The sequence below is a fragment of the Pezoporus occidentalis genome, unplaced genomic scaffold (assembly GCF_034315485.1).
Source record: "Pezoporus occidentalis ecotype Australia unplaced genomic scaffold, CSIRO_AGI_Poc_V1 ctg327, whole genome shotgun sequence".
NCBI classification, from domain to species: Eukaryota; Metazoa; Chordata; class Aves; order Psittaciformes; family Psittacidae; genus Pezoporus; species Pezoporus occidentalis.
The window spans coordinates 351761-377291 of record NW_026915235.1 but is presented as its reverse complement, the minus strand read 5'-3'; the positions used below and the strand labels follow the sequence as shown (position 1 = coordinate 377291).

At 44.6% G+C, this 25531-nt stretch overlaps 2 protein-coding genes across 5 annotated transcripts in view; one reads left to right on the top strand and one right to left on the bottom strand.

The window, feature by feature from the left end:
- Window positions 1–25531, top strand: part of RPL35A (ribosomal protein L35a) — a 153519-nt gene that overhangs the window by 123955 nt on the left and 4033 nt on the right. The window lies entirely within an intron of this gene.
- IQCG (IQ motif containing G) lies at window positions 1653–25461 on the bottom strand. 4 transcript variants are annotated; one of them, XM_062629024.1, is made up of 10 exons: window positions 25441–25461; window positions 22049–22199; window positions 18403–18641; window positions 17106–17234; window positions 14873–14954; window positions 8228–8389; window positions 5515–5589; window positions 3784–3915; window positions 2527–2628; window positions 1777–2026 (listed from the first exon to the last, which is right to left on the bottom strand). In XM_062629024.1, exons 2-10 carry the CDS (start codon window positions 22175–22177, stop codon window positions 1886–1888), a joined length of 1191 nt encoding a protein of 396 aa, XP_062485008.1. In that variant the 5' UTR covers window positions 22178–22199; window positions 25441–25461; the 3' UTR covers window positions 1777–1885. The 4 variants fall into 4 exon arrangements, with proteins under 4 accessions (XP_062485009.1, XP_062485010.1, XP_062485008.1 ...); XM_062629023.1 differs by lacking the exon at window positions 25441–25461 and adding an exon at window positions 25243–25413 and having other exon boundaries at window positions 1778–2026; XM_062629025.1 differs by lacking the exons at window positions 22049–22199; window positions 25441–25461 and adding an exon at window positions 25243–25415 and having other exon boundaries at window positions 1653–2026.

Genomic DNA, 25531 nt, shown 5'->3' with positions numbered 1-25531 from the left:
GTTCCTCAACACTGCCAGGTTTTGGGACACTGTTCTCCCCTCCCACCACCAGACACACACTCAGCCAGTTTACTTGCCCGCTGCACAGCCAAGGAACGGAGCGCCGCTGCGGTTTTTGCTAAGCAAGGTAAGGCTGGTAAGGGGAGCAGCACCTCTGGGATGGGCTGCTGGCGGGAGGAGGAGGATGGTTGGCAGCCAGGCCACAGTCCCCAGGGAGGAGCATGCTGTCCTTCCCTGGGAGGTGCGAGTTTAAGTTCAACACCTTCACACCCATTGCACTACAACCAGTGGCTGGGACACTTGTGTTGGACTTGAGCTTTCAGCACCCCCCACCTTAGTGGAATGACAGAGCCTGTTCTGCTGGTTTTTTCTTTGCAACCAGAATTCTGATTTGCTTTCTGCTGAAAAGCAGTCAGATCCCAGCAAATGCCACGTTTCAGATTTCAGTTGTTTGGTTGTATTACTAGTGCGTGCCTAGAGTTTGATATAAAGTCTACCACCCCTCCACTTATCCTTTTTCCTTTGTTCAAGCCCTCTGAAGAGTTTATTATCAGACTTAATTCCTTCCACCCGAACAGGTCACCTGTTAACACCCACCACATATGGAAAACATAAGTCAGCAGTGCATGAGAAAGGAGAGTTAAGATTTGGAACCTAAGTCTCACAGTTGCTCTGAGGCACTTCCTACAGTGAGGAGTGTGGATATGTACTGTCGATATGGGTGCAAGCACAGTCCTGGCTCATGATACCTGCTCTTAACACTGCATGGAGACCATGGAAAGTGTGCAAAATGGCTTTGGTACCAGTGTTGGGAAGGGAACCTGTATCTGAAACTTCTGTGCTCCCTTGATGATCCCTTCTGCCTGATACTTGGGCACCAGCCCCTTCTCTGCTGTTCATACAGAGCCATGAGCCAAAGGCTCTCTGCTTATGATTTCAGTCATCTCCACCTTTAGATCTTTTGGCAGAGTTCAACTTGGACATGAGGATGTTTGGATGGGGCCAGCATCAGCTGGTCACTAAGCACAGCAGGTTTTGTGTGGTTTGAGCTCTCCTGTGAGGGAGTGTCAGACACCAGCCAGCTCAGCCACAGGGCTAATTTTGCTTTGTGCACAGACCGGTATGTGACTGACAATCGTGTCAGGAGAAGGGGCTCCCCTCTTGGTTAGAAAAGCAGTGCACTGCTGTCCAGCAGCTTCACTCTCTTTCTGCTGCCTCATCTTGCTGTGCACCGATGAGGTCAGGGCAGCTCCTGCAGGCAGTGCATCCGGCTGTCTTTTTTCGATGTGCCTTCCCCCGGTGGGATGACATTTGGAGCTATGCTGTGCGCTGACATTTTGCAGGACTGGGGGAATGGAAACCTGCGTGCTTTGACTGCCCTTGTGTTTATACTGCAAGCTGTCAGCAGTTTTTCCCCTGCTGACCTGATGCTGGCACTGACAGCCGAGCTGCTTGAGCCCAGGTGTGGGTGACTTGGCCTCCCTGCCTCACTTGGAGCCGCAGCAAACACCAGTGCCTCAGCCACGGCCAGAGCTCTGGGGTCTGCAGAGGACGTTCTCAGTGCAGAGCATCCCATGCAGGCGAGATGCTGGGCTGTTAACAGGGTTACCTCCTGCTAGCTGTCTTTGTTTCCATACAGCACTTTGGGGGACAGTGTTTCTCACTGCTCTGATGCAAATCCCCTTTCTGCTGGAGAAAATGTCTCTGCTGTGCAAGGGCAGCTTCAAGATCGTAACTGTTACTGTAGCTTTACCTTAACTGTGTCTGACATGACTGTGTTCTCCAGAATAGCTTGAGAACTTGATTTATTTCATTGTGTCAGACAGATTGACAGCAGTGCCATGCCCAGCAACAGCCCTGGAGCATTTCTGTGGCCACTTTCTTATCACTTTTTTTTCTTTGCTCCAGCTTTTCCCTTTTTCGCTTTTTCTTTGTGGTCTGATTTCTTTTTCTCCATCTTCTTCTTGAGGCCCTGGTAGGGGCCAAGGTTCTTGCGGACCATTGTACCTCTCCACCAGGACTGCAGCTGGAAGAGAGAGAGAGATGTCTTAGGAGAAGCCACTTGTTGGAGTACCTGGTACAACTCAATGGGCAGAGTCTCTCTTGTGCTCCCCAGCTGCAAGAGGGAACCTCTGGCCTGCATAGCAGCAGTTGGGCCTGTGCTGGTCATGCTGAAGGAATCCACATCTGGGCCAAGGGCATCTGTTGCTGGTGGCAAGGGGATGAGCATGGGACAGCTCCATGACCCTCCCTCTATCACCCATGCAGTGGGGCTGGTGTGATAGGCACAGCCCCACATCATTTGAGGGGACCGGCTTCTCCCCTTTTGCTCCTTTCTCAAACCTGCAGCTGACTGCTGGCTTTGTGTCTGCCCCAGCAGAAAGGGACAGGCTTTGTCTGTCCTTTGCTTGTGCTGCCCCACACCAGCCAACTTTCTTGGGCCATTTTCTGCCAAAACAAATGACACAAATTACTAACTCCCATCTGCTGATGGAGCAGCACTGCCTCAGCTTTACTCCCCTTTACCTTCAGGGTGCTCTTCAGCTCCAAGGCCTCCTGCTCTATTTGTTTTCTTTTAGCATCCTTTTCTGCCCGGTCAGTGATGATGGTTTTCTCAAATGTCTGGCACTGCAAGACAGCACAAGGGTGGCAACAGCAGCATGAAAACCACTTTCCCTAAAGTGCAGGGCTGTCCTTCAAGCCTCACCCTGCCCATCAGCCTGCCAGAGCAGGGCTCATCCAGACCCTGGTGCAAGGATTCTTCTCCTCTGGCTAATGGGCCACAGCGCGGATCTCTACCCTGTGCACCAGGGAGCTCCACGCCAGCCCAAAGGCAATGTGTAAGTGTGAGCCTTCCTCCCCCATCTCCTTTATTTGATCTTTCCTGAATCCAGATGGCAAATGTTGCTCATTACTGCCATCAGTCCACAGGCACTGAGAGCTGCCGCCAAAGTGAAGCCTCTCATGGCCTGGGTATAATTAACCCTCTGATCCTGCACTGTAAAATGGCTGTCTGATGGTGTCTCAGGCAACAGATGGTGGTAGGAATGGCCTGTGCTCCCCCAGGTAGGAAGCAGATGATGTACAAACACTTGGGACACTGAGATGACAGTGTACAGAGTAAAAAATATGAGCCCACAAACAGGGAAACATTTAACTCAGTTCCATCATCTCAGACCCAGTGACAGTAAGGAATGATTACAAATTAATTCCTTCTGGCTTCAGAAAACCCCTTTTTCTAGCCACTTCTCTCCACCCTGAGCTGCCTGCTCTACTGTGCCTGCATAGCTCTGTTCAGAGCATGGCAGTTAACCAAAAAACTAGTGTGGAGCAGGAATAGTTTTAACCAGGTCAGTCCTTTAGAGCACTGTGCAGCTGTAAATGTGCATCTGCAGGGAGGGATGAACTGCCTCTTCCAGTCTCAGCCTGTCTTACCCCAGTGTGGCTAGAAGGAGCAGATATGTTCAGAATAAGGCAGCAAATGAAGGTGAGGCATACTGATGGGATGGGATAGCATCTTTGCCCCTCTCGAAGGTTGTCAATAGCTCTGATTATTTGCTGATATTTGGCAACTGCTGTAGGGGAAACATCATCATCCTTCAGTGTCACAGGTGCAAACAGAAGATGACTGCTCGGTCCCTGCCTTCCTAGAACCATCTCACAATACGCCTCAAGATTATTGATTTTTACTTTCCGGGGTCCTGGTTCCTTACCTGAATGCAGGTAAGAAAAAGCCAGGATGCAGTTTTGCATGGCTGTGCAGAGATGCTGCTGATGTCTTACCTCCTTGGCAAGTCCCTGCAGTATTTCCAAGTTGTTTGCCTTTAATGCTTTTAGGGCATCCAGTTCTTTGTCTTTAGCATCTGTGTCGTTTTCGTATTTGTCAACCCAGAATTCCAGCTTCTCTTCCACCTTCTGCAGGGGGATAGAGTGGGGCTCAGCACGGTAAAAAGAGTGTACAGGGGAAAGGTTCGCTCCTATTATATGGCCTGCTGTCAGAATGGTGGTAAGAGTCCCCTAAATTTCACATGCTCGGTGTTTTCTTCTCATCTTGAAACAGCCAACGCCCTAGGACTAGTGATAAATTACTGGTGGCCTGCAGGTCCCTCACTGGGAGTTCACCATGGAAGGTGCAGCACTGGACTGGAGATGAAGAGAGGCTAGGTTGGGCTTTCAGGGGTGCATGAAGAATGGAGCAGCACTGCCGGTTCATTTTGTACACAGTCAGTCCCGGTGAAGTAAGTGACGATTAGAAGCCATTCTTTGTGTGTACATAGAGGGAGGGAGGGGGTTAAGAAACAGAATTTATCAGTGAGAAAGCTTTTATTCTCTGCCTGACTCCCTACCCACTTTCTGTATTAAGCTCAGCACACCAGGAATAAGGTCCCAGAGGTGCACTTCACACTATTTCAGGTTGTGAACTTGGCTTTGTCTCACTTGTGAATAGAAGGGCAGGTGTTTCTGAAACAGTCACCCAGATGACTTCCTTCCATTCAAGAACAACTTCTCCATGGCAACAACCATGATGGCTTGCATGGAAAAATAATCTGAGGGAAAGCATCAATCTCATTATGGCATCACAGCTGGACACACAAGGGAGATGGAGGCCATGGTCATTCTCTTCTCTGTGGGCCCCTATAAAGCCACCAGCTGCTGTCTGAGTACAGAGAGGCTTGTACTTCGCCGTATGGTAGAGGTCAAATAGGCTGCAGCTTGTACTTGGAAAGCCCCCTCACTATGAAGCACTGATCAGCCTAAGGCTCTGGGATACAGAGGACACCAATTGCTTACACACTACAGCACACTTTTTGCACTCAATTCATTTTTTTCAAATTTAATATCTTCTAATAGGTTTTGTACTAGCAGAGTTGTTAGGCACCCTGCAGTAGTACAGGTTTTCTTCCAGCCGTGTTGTTTGAGATGCTTTCCAGTGTTGGACACACTGTTGATAATAGGAGAGCCCTGAACTTCTGCATCAACAGCACAAGAACATTCATGGTTGTTTGCTGCTGAAAACGGGTACAGTAATTGTGAATTAGCAATTAGCCAACCCTGATACTTCCTCGGATTAAGGTAAGGCAAAACTGAGCTGGCAATTTGTGTCATTTCCTCCCTGGTGCCTCGTGTGTGCAACGCTTGGGTCAGTGAAAGAGTCACCCTCACTGTGCGCAGTAGCACCCTTCACTGGAGCACTGGGAGCCCCAGCTACTGCCAACGGAGGTCTAAATAAAATTCCGATTACCTGAACACAACTCTCTGAGGGAGGAACAGTCCTGTAACACCTGAACAAACAATGCCAATCATTACACGAACTCTAATTTTAAGGAGATGCATCAAATCCCAAGTCTGGGTGAGCTGGGTTAATTATGACTTGAGGATAAACAGTCCTTCAGACAGCAGCAATGAAGAATCTGGTAAATTTGATAGAGCAATAACTGGCTTTGTTTAGGCACTAATTGAGGATACAATGTTTATCAGTTGCTACTTTGAGCACTAGCAGACAGTCACAAGTACCTTATGGTTTTGCCTGAGGAAATCTTCAATCTCCATGTGGACTCGAATCTCCTCATCAGTTTTGCTCTTCAGCTTCTGTGATCAGCACAGACAGAAAACAAGAGACAACGTCAGTGCATATGCGTGTGCACACACATGCTGCTGAAAGCTGAGCTGTGAGCAAGAGTGCAGGAGCAACTTGTGTAGTCAAAGCCATTTCTTCCCAGTGACAAAATTAACCGAGGCAGTCCTTGACCTTGGGCCATCCATAAAGAAGGGACAACTAGATCAGACTTTTTTTGGGGGGAAAAGGGAGGAAAGGGAAGCTTGCAAAACCAGAACGATTTTCTAGCCCAATTTACCTTAGGGCCACATGAACAGCTGTATCAGCACCATGTGCTGCGGCCAGTGCTGAGAGTTCAGGCTGCTTATGTTGCTAAACAGCCTTGTAATGACACCCTTTGGATGTAGTTATGGGTCTGTTTTTCTGATAGTGTCATTACACAGTATCACAGTATGCTGGAGATTGGAAGGGACCTCAAAAGATCATCTAGTCCAATCCCCCTGCCAGAGCAGGAACACCTAGATAACGTTACACAGGAATGTGTCCAGGCGGGCTTTGAATGTCTCCAGGGAAGGAGACTCCACAACCTCCCTGGGCAGCCTGTTCAGTGTTCCGTCACCCTCACTGAGAAGAAGTTTCTTCTCAAGTTTAAGTGGAACCTCTTGTGTTCCAGTTTGTACCCATTACCCCTTGTCCTATCATTGTTTGCCACTGAGTAGAGCCTGGCTCCATCCTCGTGACATTCCCCCTTTATATATTTATAGACACTAATAAGGTCACCCCTCAGTCTCCTCTTCTCCAAACTATAGAGACCCAGCTCCCTCAGTCTTTCCTCATAAGGGAGATGCTCCACTCCCTTAATCATCTTGGTTGCCCTGCGCTGGACTCTCTCCAGCAGCTCCCTGTCCTTCTTGAACTGAGGGGCCCAGAACTGGACACAATATTCCAGATGGGGTCTCACCAGGGCAGAGTAGAGGGGAAGAAGGACCTCTCTCGACCTACTAACCACCGCCCTTCTAATACATCCCAGGATGCCATTGGCCTTCTTGGCCACAAGGGCACAGTGTTGGCTCATGGTCATCCTGTCGTCCACTAGGACCCCCAGGTCCCTCTCCCCTACACTGCTCTCTAGCAGGTCGTTCCCCAACCTATACTGGAACCTGGGGTTGTTCCTGCCCAGATGCAGGACTCTACACTTTCCCTTGTTATATTTCATCCCGTTATTCCCTGCCCAACTCTCCAGCCTGTCCAGGTCTCGCTGGATGGCAGCACAGCCTTCTGGCGTGTCAGCCACTCCTCCCAGCTTAGTTCATCAGCCAACTTGCTGATAGTACACTCAATTCCCTCATCTAAATCGTTGATGAATATATTAAATAATACCGGTCCCAGTACTGACCCTTGAGGCACTCCACTAGTTACAGGCCTCCAACTAGACTCAGCCCCATAGACTACAACTCTCTGGCTTCTCTCCTTCAGCCAGTTCGCAGTCCACCTCACTACCTGATCATCCAGTCCACACTTCCTCAATTTAGCCGTGAGGATGCTGTGGGAGACTGTGTCAAATGCTTTGCTGAAGTCAAGGTAGACCACATCCACCGGTCTGCCATCATCCATCCACCGTGTTATTTCCTCATAAAAGGCTAAGAGATTGGTCAAACATGATTTCCCCCTGGTGAAGCCATTTTGACTGCCCCTCATAACCCTCTTATCCTTGATATGCTTTAAGATGGCACCAAGGACAAGGTGTTCCATCACTTTCCCAGGGATGGAGGTGAGGCTGACCGGTCTATAGTTACCCGGGTCCTCCTTCTTGCCCTTTTTGAAGACTGGAGTGACATTTGCTTTCCTCCAGTCCTCAGGCACCTCTCCCGTTTCCCAGGACTTGGTAAAGATGATGGCGAGTGGTCTAGCAATGACTTCCGCCAGTTCCCTCAGCACCCGCGGGTGCATCCCATCTGGACCCATGGATTTATGGACGTCCAGATTGCTCAACTGATCTCTAACCCATTCCTCATCGACTAAGGCAAGTCGCTCCGTTGACCTGACTTCATCTAAGGTCTCAGGGGTACAGGGCTCTTCAGGACTGCCTGCAGCAGAGTAGACAGAGACAAAGAAGGCATTCAGTAACTCTGCCATCTCTGCATCTTCTGTCACCAGGGCACCCATCCCGTTCATCAGTGGGCCTACATTGCCTCTGGTGTTAGTTTTGTCTGCCATGTACTTGAAAAAGCTCTTTTTGCTGTCCTTGACCCTTCTTGCCAGGTTTAATTCTAAGGAAGCCTTAGTCCTCCTAGCTGCCTTCCTACATCCCCTAGCAGCAGCCTTATATTCCTCCCAAGTGGCCAGCCCCTCCTTCCATGACCTGTAAACTCTCCTCTTCCACTTGAGCATACCCAGCAATTCCCTATTTAGCCACACATTACTTTAAGCAGTCCCTGCCTCCAGCCACTGTCTCCTGCAGCCATGCCATCCATGCTGTTGCTGTTTGCAGGACCATACAGAGAAGCAGTGGAAGAGTGAAAGATTTCTAACCTGGATGAGTTTTCTGATCCAGTTCAAATAGTTGTCTTGGTGACTGTGATGGAGAACACAAAGGGCATCTGGGGAGCGAGGACTCTTTCCTTACTAGCTGGATATGCCTTCCAGTAGGGGTCATGGGGAAGGGCTTACCTGAATTTCCTTGTCCAGGATATCCTCTGCATTGTTACACCTCTTCTGGGTTTCGTGGACCTGGAGGTCAGTGCTTTTCTTCACATAGGAGCTCTCCATGCTCACTTTGGCTTTTATCTCTTGTAGCTCATCTTTGAGGTTAAGAATCATAGCATCTCGGCTCTAGTGGAGGAGAGAGAAGCCCAAAAGCAAGCCTAGAGACTGAGATCAGCTCACTGTCTCTTAATCTCTCCAGTCCCTGGTAAACTCAGGAGAGGCAAGGCTATAGGCTTCACACTTTCCCTGAATGTTGCTCCATTTCAACCTTAACTTCAAAGGGAAGTTTGATTTGTAACCCATAAAGATGGCAATAAACCCATGGCAAGGACTGATTACCTCTGGAGAGGGTGGAGTAATGAACAGAGTGAGACAAGAAACCAGGCCTTCTGGTCTCTGATCCAGGAAGGAATTTAGTCATGTGGGAAAGAAGACAAATAATTTCAACTGCCTAAAGCTAGGCTTTACCAAACTACTGAATTAGGCTGTCTCAGTGAGTGAGCATCTGTAAGAGGAGGATAATACCTCAGCCCCACGTAAACCAAAGGTTGATTTCCTAAAGCATACTCTATTCCTTGGATTCATTTTTTCCTAGTTATGCAGCGACTCTATAAATGCAGCCTTACGATCAGGTGAAAATCTTATCTGTGTGATGCTTATGTTTAAACAGTTCTTTCTTGAAATCTTACCAGGTAGATGGTGTCCACTTTGTTATAAAAGCACACACCCAGGGCAAGGAAATGCTGAAGCAAGCTTTCTATGAGCCCCCAGCCTCTCCCCATGCTTTGTTTTGCCATGGAGCTGAGCTTTCCTGAGGGAATTCTGTCCCTGGGGAGCTCACTATGGGCAAGAATCCTGAGCCATTTGTCCAGCTTTTGGCGCATGCTTAGGAAGCAAAGTGCATTTGCTTGACATGGGATTATTGATTTGTTTACTCCTTTTTAATGGATTTCTTTGAGTAACAGATAAACGTTCATTAATCTGGGGTTGGCACTTGGAAGAACCGCCTGTAAAATGAAAAACTCTGGATTCCTGTATCAAGAGTTAAATGGTTTCATCAACGTCTCCTATGCAATTATGCAAGATCAATCAATGTCTTGGGTTTGGTGCTGATGGCTCCACTGCAGCCTTTCTCTTTGCTTTCTTGATGTGCTGTGATGGGTTTGACATTCATCAGACAAACCTTGCAGCTGAAGATGAAATACCAAAGTGCTGGCATTTAAATGTTTTGAAGTCCACACATCTTGTCTCTGAAGCACCCTCACATTCCTTACATGTGTAAATATGGAAAAATGCCATAGGAAGAAGCCAGCTCAATAGTGCTGTGTTTACGAGTCTCTGCAGTATGACTCATTTGGAAAATGTTTCCTTATAAGAAGAGTTTGGAGCAGTTAAAAGGAAAATCCTTCCCTCTGCACCCCTTGTGGGACATAGTTAGGAAGAGTAAAGTGTGCCTGTAAGGCTCAGAACAGTTTGGGCCCTTGGCTGATGCTGTTTTGTGGGTTTGAACGTCATGTGTTCACTTATTTTTATTGTTTGAAGGTTTGCAACATCAGGTGCTATTTTACAGCCATAGCATCATATGCCTGCAGACAGCACCTTTTTGTGCCCTATTAAAGTTTCTGGTAGTGGCCTTTATTTTCCCTGGTATGAAATTTTGGTGGGCACTGGGAGGGCTCATGTTCCCAGTCGCTAGACATGCAAGGTGACCAAAACACTTTATTTAGAGATTGCCTTCCTGTGTCATTGTTGAATCATGTCTAAATTGAGGGCCTGGCAGAGGGACTAGGGAGATGCTGATGAAGGATGCTGGGTTTTTTTGGTGCTGAGACTCAGCAAAGCCAAGTGCTGCGGATGCCAATGTTACTGCTGTCTGCTAAGGATCTGCAAACAAATCAGGAAAGAAGGGTTCAGCCTAGGTTACAAAGTACTCAGGTATTACAGAGGTGCATGACCACTTCACCATGTTTTCCTTTTTATTTGACATTTTAGTAAAGCAGAGGAAAGAGTGCTTTTGATTCCAGCACCCCAGGCCTCAGCTGGGACGGGGGCCTGACTGTGCCGTTTGTTTTCTTTGTTGCATGGCATGTCCGTGGTTTGGATTTGGTCTGCAGTGTTGTAAAACATCTTTGTTAGAGATGGGGAATCTGGGGGCTTAGTTACACAATCCAAAGCAGACGGGAAGTGAAATGCAAAACCCCACTGGTGGTTTACAGCAATGCATTTGCTTGGAGAGAGAAAGTCAGCTGGAGGCGTGAGGGCAACTACTGCAGCCCTGCTGATGGACCTGGTGCTGCAGAATTGGGGCACATTTGGTATTAGATTGTAGGCCTTAAATACAGTAGTAGATGCCCACAAGCCATGGGCACCATCCGTAGAGTATGGCGTTCCCTGAACTTAAGCAACACCTGGCAAATGAGTTCATATTTATGCATTCTGGTTTATCATAGCAAAGTTCCCAGCCAGGACACTGAGCGCTGCCATAGTTAATGCAGTAAACCTCTGGGCTGCTTATTTGGGATGACTTCAGCCTTGAATCTGCCAAACCAAAGATGCAAAACCATACATCGTGTGTCCAAAACTATCATAAAATTGGCAGAGAGCAAGATCAAAACCCAGGAAATAGTTGCAAAGAGCCAGTCTGCTTCACAAGCAGGTAAACAAGCTGATTTTCTCTGATCTCTCAGCTTGCAGACATAAGCTCAGAGTTCTGTCTGCTGCTGTTACCCAATGCCATAGCAGTCTGCTCTACAAATGCTGTTTGGCTGCAAAAGGAACTGCACTTAGCTGGAGAGGCTATGCACACCCCTGCGTCCTAATTTACTTTGATTTGTTTCTCTTACAAGTGCCACCTAGATTTCTCAGTTCCTCCACAGCAATTAGTATTTACAGTCAGTGGTTACAAAAATAGCCAACAGGAGTAAAGAGTCTGAGGAATTCCTGCAGCCAGCAGCACACCCAGAGCCCACCATTTGGCAGGCGCTGGGAGGGGGCAGGGGAATGGGTGCTGTGCTATGTGCAGGCAGGAGCCCTGCTGCCTGCCTCCTTGCTTCCACGCTGAGTGCGTATGAGCTCAAGTCTCTCCCCTGGCAGCTGCAATATCTCAGCTTGCAAAGCCTGAAGATATGCTTAGATCTACACACCTGCTGCAGCCTGGACTTGCTCCCCCCGAAACCACAACATGAAGCCCTACAGACATTTCACTAAGGCTCTGTCCCAGCTGCCAGAACATCTGCATGCTGCACACCCCAAGAAATGCCTCAGCCGAAAGGACACCAGGACTGGAAGGTCACCCGGCTTCGGCGTAACAGCTTCTGCAGCCTTGCACTAGCTCACCTCCAATCGCAGCAGCTGCAGGAGCAAACTGTGGGGGGCGGTTTGCTGATAGAGGGAGGAGACCTGTTAGCAGCTGCACTCTTGTCCAAAGTCCTGTCCCTCTGGAGCTGGGTCTGGATCTAGTGCGCCAGCTCCAGGTCCTGCTGAGCTGCCTTGAGGCTCTGCCAGCTGTCACTCGGGAGCTCAGGACCATCCCAGACCTTGTGCTTTCTGCTGGAATCACCTGGTGCATTTCTGCAGTAGGAACATGTGCCAGTTCACGTGTGTGTGTGTGTGTGTGTAAAACATTCCCCCAGAACACTTCATCTTTCATCCTTTTGGGAGAGGGTAACGGAGGAAACATGATGGATTTTAGTTGCACTACTAAATGCACTACCAAGTGGTACACTGACACAGTGGCCCTGGGTGTGTTATGAGAGCCCACACAGTAAAAGTTACAGACCTGTTTTCATTGGTAGTGTAGTGCAACAACGTGGTTTTCTGTCGGGGAGGTAGCCTGCAGTGTTACTGCTTGTTATAAAATTGTACCATGACTTGCACACATGTATGGCATGATTATACCACAAAGCCTACAGGACATAAAGAGCCTTCAGGTGAATAGCAGTGCAGGAATTCTAAAGTTTAAACTTTGTACATTTTTATGTTAAACTATATAATACTATATGATGTGAACTTGTTACAAAAGCTGCTGTACAGACTCCTATCACTTGTCCAGGAAACCAGAGAAAGTATTTTCATCCAAGCTAGAAAATAAACACTGCAGCAGCAAACGGAACTCCTAAAGCCAAAGTAGAGGTATTGGTGATGCTACTGCATGGAGGATAAGAGCAAAACCAGAGTGATCATTTCAGCTTCTTTAGAGACATCAGTTCTTTCCAAGAAGACAAGATTCAAAAAAAAGAGCATTCAGCATTTGATTTGTGTTCCATTAGAAAGAAAAATGAGCTGAGCAGGTTAACACTGCATTAATTAGCATCTCATTAAGAGGTAGCAAAGCTGAAAATACAAGCGTACAGGCAACATGCGTGAAGCAAAGACCATGTTTTTCTGGTTCCATTATGAGATTTGCTCCTTTTGTTTTCTCATCCACTAGACTGGAGACAACCATGTAGGCTTTTGTCCACAGGTCTGTGTATTACTGTTGTTCAAAGTACTCCAAAATCCGCAAGCTGTATTTTTGGTTTTAATTAGCTGGCAAGGTGACAAATCATGCAAGTGGCTGTAAAACTGCCTAAGGGAAAATCCCATATGAAGTAAATAGAAATTATTCTCCCTTGGGAGATGCAGTGAGACACCATTATTTTTGGCACAGGAGGAAAGGAGTACTTGAAAGTAGTCTTGTCTTTGATTTGTTATCAAAGCTGAAACTGTAAGGAAGCTGAGCAAAGGACTTTTAAGCTGGAAATGTAAAAACAAAATCCCAGATGAATTCAGATCCCACTTCATATGGCAAAAAGCAAGGATCAGATTAGCAGAAGGCATTGAATGAATACAAAGAAGAGCACTCTCTCAGCATGGGAGCTACCCGCCTTACGCTGCAAGGGGTAGGAGAGATGCAGGGCAGGACACAGAGAAGTGCCCAGCCTGACTGCACGGTGGAGGACATTGCTGCTAGTGTGAGACAGGATGATTACAGCTCCCTATACATCAGTCCCTGGGAAGGTATTAAATCAGAACCAGATGCATATATTGGATGCACAGACACTGTGAGGTTTGAGATGCACTGCACAGTAGAACCATGCCATCATAATTCACTAGCTTTGGAAGTGGGAGAATAGGGGCTTACCAGGAGCCATCAGATTCTGACTGAGAAGGGACAATATGCAGAAGCAAACAGACAACATACAGTCTCTTGAGCCTGCCAAACCATCTAGCTTATTTCATTTAACTGCCATGCAGATGTCAAGGAACTTTTGGGCTGTCCCACAGGGACACTTCCCAATTTCTGTTATGAATTTCCAGGATCCCTGCTAGTAGATGAGCATTGACCTAAATGAATTTTCCCATCTTGTATATTCCTGCTTTCTCCTCTGCTGTTCCAATATCTTCCTGGACTTCTGGTGTTTTCATCAGTTATAGATAGCTGCATGCACTACCAGTGCTAATAGATCCTTCATGTTGTTACAACCATCCTCTATTTACAATTAAAATTTCCACTGCACATCCAGACTGCCAGCACAAAACCCTCACGTTCTATAAACTGTACTTCACCAGCATGTCAGTGGCTTAAAATTCCTCTCTGTAGCCAACTATATCCTGGTTTGAATACTGTCCACACTTTTGTCCAAAGACAAAATTCAGTGATATTGACTGTTTCCTCTGATGCCCTTGCTGTCCTCTTGCTCAGTACTGAACGAAGCATCAGATTCTTGTTCCTTCTTCCACTCCTTGTATAGCTCTGAATCTGCATTCCTTTTGCTTGTTTTCTATAACACTCTTCCTGCCTCATCAGGGCTATGCTACATTTCTATGTTTCTCTACAGAACTGTGTTTGCTTTTGTGCTCAAGCACACCCAAGCATCAAGTCTGAGCTGTCTGGTGAGCATCAAAGTGACCAGTGATATGGCATTCAAATGACCTGCACTTGTGTAGCCAGTCTGACATTTCCAGAATGCCCCAGATTTACTGTGCATGCACACACCATTTTTATGCTGCAGACAGAACGGTGGAAATACTGAGCATGAAAGAACAAACTGACAGTGTATGTGCAATAACGTTGATCTGCCTTTGTTTATGACTCTCAGGCTTGGGACTCTCTAATACCTGGAAGCCAAAAAAATTAGATAAAATAATGAAATTTTCCTCAGACAAAAATGTAGGTAAAAAAAAAATTACATTCCCCTATGCCAGGTATCTCTCACTCCCTCATTGTGACACTTTTTTCTGTGCCAGGTGTCACATCTGCATGAGTAAGTATGACAGAACCTTAAATACTGCTATCTGCAGATAACCTCTTTCTTACTGATTGCAGATGTCTGTGCTTTGCCACTCTCAGCAGTGTTTTGGGGTGTTCAAATTTGATCATAGTCTCTCAAGCTTGTAAGAATTTCAAACTCCCGTTTGAAAACCATTGGACACTGCTCTTCAAGTCATTAATGGTCTCATTCAGAATACAAATCTTTATTGCAATTATACTGCTTCTATATTTCTAAATTATGGATCATTATATACACCACATGTTCTCCCAGTTAAGGGCAAGTTCCTGTGCAGCAGAGACAACCTTGCTTACCAGGCTTCCCACCTGGCATGATGCCCAATGCTAAGTGATCTCACCTTAAGTTCTGTTTCAGTTTGTTTCTTGACATATTGCAGCTGTTTCTCAAGTGACTTTATCTGCTTCTTTCCTTCCTGCTCCCTGAAGGAAAATGTGAAAATACAATCCCTTGAATATACAAAAAAAAGACGAGCTGTTTACCTTGAAGGGGAACTTCCTGTCTCTTGGTACATTGTGGTACATTGTGGCACCTTGCTGAACACTGCCCTGCTTTTCCTGCTCACTCACTGAGTTTCTAACAGCTGAGCTAAAAGAAACGCACACAAATGCTTGGCCAGCTTGTTCAGAGCAGTAGAAGACAAGCTGCTTCCTGCAGCTGAGTAGCAAAAAAAAGTCATTCATGTCTTCATCTGAGTCTTGAGGAGGCAGCACATCTGCAACAGAGACTTCTTGCTAAAGCTAGTGTCTTGGTAAGTAAATTCTGAAAAAAGTGCACAGACTGAGCAAGGAGGATGGGAATGAATGGGTGAATGAGCCAAAAAAACGGGATGGTCTTGAAAGCATGGAGGGCACTTGAGGATGATGCAGATCCTATAGCAGAGAGGGAGGATGCCTACCAGTGAGTCACAGTTTCTGCATTTCAGGCAAAAACCTTCCTGATTCTGTGCAGAAGCATGCCTCACCAGCAGACAGTGCGAAATTGCTGAAGTTTCAGTATATGTATCAAGAATGTTTTTTTGGATCAGACTTAAAATCTTTCAAAAAACACTGCTTCATGTTCTGAGATCTATGAAGGGATATGAGTGAAGGCAAATGCTAGAGAACTGTTAAGCTGCCTAAAGCAAAACAGATGCAAGAAGGTTCTAGGTGTTACTATCTTATTTTACTTAGAGTGCTTTTCTCAGTTTTTATGCTTATGGTTTGATATAAAGCCAGTAAATACTACGGTTAGTACCTGAGACTTCATACTCTATCCCAACCTTACAATCAAACATGCATTTAAATTTCAGTCCTTAGCTGGGTGACTGATCAGAACACAAGCTTCTGATACTGAGTTCTAGTCTTACTGCAGGCTGCTTTCAGACTAGTATATTGACACAATTCCAGGCAAGTATGCATTATATTGAAAGACAGATCAATTTTATTCCATGAAAAGAATATATAGTAGAACAGACATCACAGTGGCTAGATATAGTTGATGGAGTGGAATAAAAAGGATTATGTTCTTTCTGATTATAATTTGTTTGCTCCTTTCCACCTTCCAGTATTGGATAGCTATTCCACAAGCAACTGCTGCTTTTATTTTTGCTTTCTGTCCCTTTCATGGATAAACAATAAATCCCTTGGGTTTAGACTGTGGAAGAGTTGGAGTTTGTGGCTGAAATCACCCATTTTACTGGAAGCTGACAGCTTGCCCCAGAGGCAGACCACTGAGCCACCACTGGAGCTAGCTGATCCAGTAGGTTGGACTCATGACAAATCATGACTTACAGCAGCTTTGCTGTCTACCCTAAATGATGGGCCTGAGCTGCTACACAGAACAGAGTAACTTTAAAACAGTCAAATACTTTTTTGATGACTGCTATTCTCTCTGGCAGGGTTGGGATTGAAGCAGAGCTTCCCATGCTAAAAGACCTCCAAACCTCTAATGCCCAGAAGTTTGTGCTAAGGAATCACCAGTTCGAGTTGAGATTATAACAAATCTGTGCCCTGTAAGATTTGCGACAGAAGAGAATCTACAGTGCAGTGGCTGGTGGATTAGCTGTAAATAAGACAACTGCCTCTGTCATGATCTCTGCTAGCTCCTCGCTGCTCCTGGGAAAATGGAGCATATTAGCATTAGCGTGGGTCAAGATACTCCCTGGCATCACATAACCTAAAGACCATATATTGCTGGCCCTGGTTTGAACAGATTCTCTGCTTCTTTGGCTTTCACTGGTTATAGGAGTTAAAGATCATGGAGCTCCTACATCACATTATGTTTTAATTTGATATTAATATGATTTTAATGGGGCACTGTTCACATTAATGCAGACACTGGTGTCCGCTGCAGTCAAAGCTCAGGCAATTCCTAGCTCAGATCGGTATCATAACCACCAATTATTTCTTTCTGAGGGGGAAAGAAGTGTAGTTTGGGAAGCAGACAGAATGATTCAAACTGAAAAACTGGAATCCTTTCTGTATTTTGGGTGTAGATTGGGGTTTTCTTTTAAAACTTTTTAGCATATACTAAGCAAGAACGGGCTTTGGCTTTCAGCAGTTAATCAGGGAAGTAATGAACACAACACTGACCTGATGAGGACATCGTGAAACTTGCTCTTTTTTGCCTCCTCTCTCTCATTAGCTTCTGTTAGGCTATTGAATGTTCCTGATTCCTGCATCCTTTTCATAGTGGCTGTAATTACATCACTTGCATACTGCCTGCCAGGAAGAAAAGGAATACAACATCAATCTAGAGGTGCTGGTACTATTGTGTGCGTCACCTTTATCCATTATTATTTTCAGATAAAAAGGTAAGGAAATACAAGGTCCCATTTGTGTTCTTGTGTCCTATCAAAGCCAGAGGTGTTTCTCCCATGGTATCTGCTTCTTGTGTGTCTGGAGAACTCTGTATTAGGAGTTCATGGAAGTTTACAATTTAAAAATGCTGCTCTGAATGTTACTCTGGGAAATAGAAAAGAGGCACAAACATATCCAGTCTGTGCCAGATTGTGATGCCATTAGGAAGAAGTCTGCTGGCCTGTAGTAGTGATGACAGGTGGATCTTGGAAAATGACACCTGGGGAGGCAGACAAATGTGTCCATGAAGAGATAGATATTTCAGGTGCCAAAATATCCCAGTACAGCCCTAAGCTGATCTTAACAAATACATGGGCTTGCCCAGTTTATTGAGTTTCATGGTGCACAGGATATTTATATCTTAGCTGCATTTTTCTCATTTGTGTTTGGGTCTTCTTTAAGCCCTTTGTTGATATAACGTTAAAGCCAGAACGCAGTAAAATGCATCTTGAATGCTCAGCTCCACATTCCGTCTTTTAAACCAGAGGCTGTTGGTATTTTTGTAAATCAAGGCATTGGATTAGGTGCAGGAATAAAAAATATTTTAAAAAAGAAAAGCAGTCTTTGTTTTTTATATACCTTATCTGTTCTATAAAGGAAAATGTCTGTAGCTGCCACGGAGGCTCTGTGTGCCCTGCAGAATAGCTTAGTTCGTGGGACAACGCTCAGATCCCTCTTGGCCTGTACACCTCTGCTAGCGGAACCTGACTACAGGGAGCAGAACATCAGCACTGGCTAGTACCTGTCATGAATTCAACCTCAGCAACAATTATCAACTGGGTAATATTATGCAACTCCATTCAAAATAAACTTATTGTCATTACTTGGCATCTAGAGACAAGCAAAGGTCAGAACTAAATTGCCTATGAAGCTAGACCCCACTGCTCTCTTCAGAGGTACGCCTTCTGGAACAAGGCTGAGGTACACCAGTGGGAGAGTGGGGAGCTTGTATTTTTGCTTACAAGAGATAAACTGAGAACTTTACAGCTCAGAGCATCCTCCACAGTCATCGTATTTGTGCTTCACTCACCTGTCAGCTTGAATTTTTCTGAGACTCTCTATGGACAGAGCACTGTTTTTCACAGCCCTATTGGAAAGAAGATGGGTACTTTTTAGCTCTTCAGTTTTCCCCAGCTGCTGCTTGTGTTCGATGCTTTTCAGAGACATGGAGGTAATTGTTTCTCTACTCCCTTGATTTGCTGACTCTTGGTAGTTACTGTCCAGCTCCTTCAGAGCCTCCACAATTTCTTTCATTTCTTGAATGCCAGACTGAAAGGGAATAAGAGAGACCTGCTTGCACACTGGGCAGTGGAAGTAAACCTTCTGCAACATTATATGAGAGGAAGAAAAATTAATAATAAAGTGGAGCTATACTAAAAGCAGTTGATAGTCCATGTTACATTCTGCTAAGAGAAGAAGAGGAGAAGCATTTGTCTTGGTTAGCTCTGACCACACAATGTAGGCGTGTTAAAGTTTATGAGATCAAAAGTCCTAAAGTGGCAGGACTAGAAGAAGCCTCAGAAGGTGAAAACGTTTGCTCCAAGAGATGATGGTTCAGACTTGTTATTCCTGGCATGTTCTTAATGACCTCCAGCAATGGAGACAATGCTGCCAGTGCTAGCATGTCACAACAATCTTTACCATAAGTTTCTTGTCTCCTCAGCTGAAGTCAAGCCACTGGCTTCTTGTCTTCATTTCCCTAGGCACATAGGACAAATCATTCCATCTTTTGCAGCAGCTTTTATGTAGTGGAAGACTGTTAGCCTGCTTCCTCTTTGCCTTCTCTCCTTAGCCATTTCCCTCTGCCTGTCACTACAACCTTTCCCTACAGTATTACGGTTATAACAAGAGCTGAGATGTGTGGAAATAAGTGATAGACATCAGCTATCTGCTTAGCTTTTTTTTGAAACAGTGAAAGCAGAAGAAGTATACATGAATTCAGAGAAATTCAAAATATTGGCAGCTCTCTCCTACATGCAAAGGTATCTTGTGGCTGTGTACAATTTTATTTAAAAGGAAAAAGCTCCAGAAAAGCAAAAGCAGACTACAGAGCCAGGTGAGGCCTTGGTTCTAGGAATTTCTCTGCTTTAAGTGCTATGGGTAAGAATACAAGTGTATACACTGGAACATTAAAATTTTTGTTGCCTGCCTACCAGCACTTCTGTGGCTGAACACTTACTAGCAGTATCACTGAAGCCAGCTAACACAGTCACTGCCAGCCCCAGCCCAGTCCAGAGCTGCCTACTCCTGCCCTGGCTGCTTGAGAAAACTGATGAGAGAACTCACTGAGCTGAAACATTTTCCAGAGGAAAAGGAAAAAAAAAAAAAAAGTAAGTTTATTTTTAGCAGCACCAGTTCTCAGTCCAGATACCTCCACAACCACACACGCATTTGTGCCAATGCAACACAGAGGACAGAGTAAAAGCAAGGGGTCAAAACAGCAACTGTGTATGTCAGGTCTACTTCCAAGAAGTTGTCAACCAAGGCTCCATTAGTGGTCTGTGTAGTCTGAGGGCAGTGCACAGGGCACTGCAAGGGGCTGCTTCATTTTGAGTATTGTGGACATCTCCAGATTGGACGAATAAGTCTGTGGTAGTGCCTGACTCACCACTGACTACAGAAGGAGTCTAGGTGTCTATATGCTTAATTTAGACAGTTAAATTTACATTAAATGAATTGCATGCAAAATATACACAGACCAATGAAAATTACATAGTTAACTAGAAAAAAAAGGTTTAAATAATTTGCTGGTGATGACTCTGCTTCAGAAAGAACTAATTTTGGCAAACAAACTGCTTAATATAATGTAGATTTTATGAATGTTCTCATAGATTACTTTTATGTCTGGGAAAGTTCAAGACAGGCTTTAACTGGATTGTCTGTAAACATGCTAATAATTACCAAATAACTATGTAAGACAAGGAGTTTGTAAACTGCATGTGTTATCAACTGTGTAGTCTCCTAGCTGTTTATGTTTTGATAGTCTTTTGCCCAAAATTCAGCAAATAGAAAGGCTGCCTTCCTCTGAGGGGGTACACTGCATGATGCAATGTACTAGGGTCCCCAGTTTGGAAATTCACTGAAGTGCTGGCCAGCATGGTGATTAATTCTCTCAAAAATGTCATCAACTGAAATTTAGATGGCAGTCTTTGAAAATGTCATTGATTTGTTTGACTGACAGAGCTTCAGGGTGCTTTGCAAATATGGGTCTTATACAAATACAATGATAACAGCCAAATATAACTAAGAAACAGGGAGGAGTAGCAAATTACAGAGCACCAAAGTTAGTGAGTAGCTTCCTTTAAGTCATTTTCTTGTTTCCTTTTCAATTTGTTTTGGTGTCTTTCAGAACACAAGTAGGGTTTATAGTCTGTGAGAAAATTATTTTTTAAGAAGTGATTTGATAAAAATGAGCATTTGTGACTGAAGAAAAAAGCTAAGGTGTTTTCTCTATAATTGTGTACTTTTAGTAGTTCAGTCAACCTGAGTCTGTGTGTCTGAGGAAGAACAACAACTATTGTTCTAGAGATACACTCTGTCTCTGTGGTTTCGCTGCTGGCACAGAAGAGGTTACACACCCAACCCTGGAGAAGCTTCTCCTCCGGACACAGGTGGGGAATGGCTCACAGGACTCTTTTAAGGGGAGGAGTGCCCTCTATTGCACGGTATAAGCATCGTTCACTCCCTGAAATACAGTGTAACACCAGCTTCTGCGGCCCCACAATGGAAAGGAAATAATATGGAAAGGAAACACGTAGAAAACAACGTATTGATTTACCTTCCTCTTGCATTCTTAAGTGGTAAATTAGACAGAGCGAATAGTATGAGATCTGAAAACTCAGATCCCAGTTTTTATTTCCATCCTGGTCACCCACTTTTCTGAGGTCCTCTTAAAAAAAAGGGTTTCAAATTGCTTAAATTGTAAACAGCCAGCAATGTCACTTCAAATATATGACAACAGAACTTGGAACCATTTACGCCTCCGGATGGTTCCATCCTGTTTCTTATGTCTATCAGCTACCAGAAATATCACAACCCCTTCCTCCACAAGCAACAAACTTGTGCCTGAACATTAGGACTTCTTTTCTGATCCTTATCTCTCTGCCCAAACCCTCTTAGTTATGATGCCTATTAGAAATCAACTAGTTAAAAATGGTCATTGAGAATGGATAGTTACTAACATATTTTGAAGTAGAATCTGTTTTAATTCACTGTCTGTGAGGAGTACAGGAACTTTGATGTGGATTTAGAGAGGAACAGAATTACCCTGGGTTTGAGTACTTTCAAATGTGCTATTAGTTTGTATTTTTAAGATAGTTGTGTATCTACATAAGAACATAGTTATGTTTTGCCTCCTTTTCCTTAATCCTTTGCTTGTCATCTGACCACTGAGATTTTAAAATTATAAGCCCAGGAACCTCATCTTATGTCAGTGAGGTCCTTTGCACCAAGTCTGGACAAAGGCTTCTCAGTGATGCTGCAGTATGAATATTAAATTGTTCATCCATGCATTTTGAATGTGTTGCTCCACCCAAGGGTCATGGGACACTTAGCAGAGAAAATATCTGAGTTGATTTTTTTTTTTTTTAATGCTGGTAGAAGACATAACACTAAAACAAGAAAAAAAAGGTGAAAAAAAAGGTATTTTTTAAAGCAGGCAGGATAAAGGCACGTACATGGCCAAGGTCTGTCTTCTGGCCCTCATATGAAACCGGCATAATATATCCAAGAATTGAGAGCTGATCAACACAAGTCTCCAGCACATCAGTAAACAGCAGAGCTTCCAGATGAGTGAGTTTTTCCATTTCTTTAGTCTCTGTGTTCTTGCTAAGAGGAACAAAGACAAAAGACACTAATGAGAAAGAGGCTATGGTGTTAGCAACAGTAAAGGTAGACCTGAAATAGCCTTATTTGCAGCCTTTCATATACTTCCTTAGCTTTGTTTATACTCTGTCATACACTGTTTATAAAAGGAGCCATGCTCTGCTAATGGCTGTATTCAGGGACAGTGGGAATGTTTAGCTTTCACAAAACAAAGTAGGGCCTAGTCCCTCCTACAGTAGATCTGGATAGATAGGCTGAGGAGGGAATGGATAAGGGAGGCACAAACTGGGTGAGGTGGTCTCACCATTCAATTCAGGTGGGAGCAGTGTTTCATGATGGTCTTTATTCTTTGCAAAACAATGGAATGAAGGTGCCTTTTTAAAAGGCAGAAAAATAAATCCACGTTTTATAAGATCTCAGATGATGAACCTGCATGCTCTAATCTTTCCTCAGTATTACTGTGTAGCTTTTAACACTTTTGATGCAAATCTCCTCAGCAGGAGCTGTCGTCAACTTAAGGTCTTGAAAGTCAAACAAGAACCAGTATCTGGACTAAGTAAACTATCTTTAACATTCTGTGTTGTTTTAAGTTGCATTTCAAATGTGAAACTGCTGTGATGTATGTTTTAGTATCACTTTGTCTTGCTTACACATGGAATATTGTGAAAGTGCTTCTAGGAATGGTAGAAATTCACTATTAGTCCAGGCAAAATTGACCCATTTAGGAAAATGTATAACAAAACACCTGCATAAACAACAGAGAAATTTTGAGATTTTTAATGTTTTGGTAAGCCATTAGACAATTCCTCCAAACCCAAAACATCACTTTTCCTTTTTTTTCAACCATGGATTCAGTGATAGAAGTGGAGATGCGCAAATTAAGTATCTTTACATAGAGAAAGTCAAACAATGTTTTTTTCCAGTCAGCAGACACTAATAAAATATTTTCAAATGTTTAACTTGGTTTTATCTTTTTAAGAAATCTACAATCCATGTTTTGAGTCTAAACAACATAAAAATAATCTATTACATGTGGAGTCCTAATGCTAAAAATATAACCCCCCCAAAAAAATTTGTTGTGAGATAGCTGTGACAGATGATTACAACAGCAGTCTTGAAAGAAGTAATGCTCACAGCTTTTATAGGAAAAAGCGACTTAATTGGAAACAAAGGAGGATACAATAGCTTCTCCTCTATTCCATCAGCAGCTTCTGTCCAGGACAGAATTTACTCAAGATATTAATATATGTTAAAAGAACTCACAGCTGGAATGCCTCTCTAAAGCCTGCTGGTTTGCTCCTCCTATGTATCTCCTCTTATAATCATACACTCCCTCAGAAGATGCATGTGCCAAGCCAGTACACTCTGGACTTATGTTGACTTGGAAATGAGAAGGAAACAACTGTCTGGAGCATTAAAAAACGGTACAAATAGTGAGCTGCTTTCCCAGGATTTTACCATTACCGCAGTCTCAGAGCATCCTGATGTAGCCATTGGCACTGGCTTTAATCATTTTGCTTTGACGAACTTGTTCATTAAACTCTATTAATAATAATAAAAAAGGAGGTATGTGAAGGATTCAGTTTTCCCCAAGAGTTTAGGTTGAAATTCTTTCCCTGCTGATCTAAAGGGAAAGAAAAACATGTCGAGAAATAATTTTTAAAACAACTGTATAAAAAGTCTGGCCTCCTGTTCCTTTGGGGATTGCAACTCCCTCTGCTGTGTGAGAGTCCTGGATGCATGTTTCTCCCATCCTGCTGCCTATTAGACTAAAATGGATTCAAAGGCAGGATTTCTTTCAGTCAATTAAGGATTCCAGTGGGATAATTTGAAGCTGAGAATGTTACATCTCCTTCAGCTCTGTTTTGCAAATGATTGGCAAAGAGAGATTCAAATATCCATAGGGGCAGTAGCTGGGCCATAAATCAGAAATACCTTAGTTTTTACCAAAAAAAAAATATATATCTCTTAGGCAAGTAAAATAGTTCTGGTCTTTCAAAACCCTGCCTACCACTATAAATGTTAGAACATATCTTGGATTTGGCTTAGAGATGCAATTTAGTTTTCATCCTGACTGTAAAGAATTTCCACTCCTGCTCTCTGAGGCTGCACTAATGAGAACCCTGGAGAACTGAGTGCAGGAATGAAAGATGTGGTGCTGCTTTTAGCTGTATGTCCCATAAGGGACTAGATTGGTGTGGGACAGGAAAAGATAAGATTTAGGGAGCATTTATCGACTGTGGATGTGTACTGCTGGGAAACAGTGTTTTGACAGATAGTTCATTCTCCTCAAAGAAGGGACTGTGTTCTTTCTCTAAGCAGAGGTGACTAGCACACATTTGGTACTGATAACTAGATAGAATACTGAGCACTGCTTTGCTTTCTACTTCTTCCTTAAAGCAGAAGCCAACTGAGTAATTTGGAGAATGCATAATATTCCATCCCTTCTCTGCTCCTACTTCCTAACAATTTAATCTCTAAGAAAAACCTCTGCTTATACCTGCTTGCAAGGCATTGTGTGCTTCTGCCCTGGCCCAACAATGCACAAATAGACTTGATTCTCCTCCTGGATCAGGATTTAATTCCTTAGTCCAGGTTCAAGCTCTCTAAGCCCACCTGGCGACAAAACAATAGCAGACTTTGCTCCTGAGATTCCCGAGATCCTTTTTCCTTCCCCCCAACAAGGGCAGCCTGGACACATGTTCAGATGCAGCTTAAGACACTTAGGAACAAAGTAACAGTGAAAGTCTAATCAGTCGGGTGCATTTCCCTCGCGTTTCTGGCTATGTGAGAGAAGTGACAGTGATCAGGAGTGAATGGCCCTAACATGGGAAAACGGGTAATAGAAAACATGTATTTCTGCAGTGATCCGAGTGTAGAAATACATGTTTTGAGTCCCCAGGGTGATATCGAGAGTGAAATAAATGTTGAGATGATTCAGTTTAAAGTAAGAAGGGAGGCAGATGGGCAGGGCCCGGAAAGCAGCCATCAGAAGAGGGCCCCAGAGCCCTGGCCATCTCAGAAGCACCAAGCACTCCAACTTCACCTCCTAGCTGCCCTCTCGCAGGGCTCCTCCGCTTGTTCTACCGCCGCAGGCGGTTCTCACAACCGGGCTGCGGCCCCGTTCGTCCTGCCAAGCCTCCCCTCACCCTCCGCGCCGCGATACACTACCCGCTCACCTCCTACCCCAGGCAACCGCTCACTGCCGGTGCTGTGCCCAGCCCCGACCCGCTGCGGCGCTCACTGACACGCAGTATCGGCGGCGCCCGTCTCCACGACAACCACCACGCTCCGGGGGCCTCGACGGGTTGCCCTGGCGGATGCCTGCGCGGCGG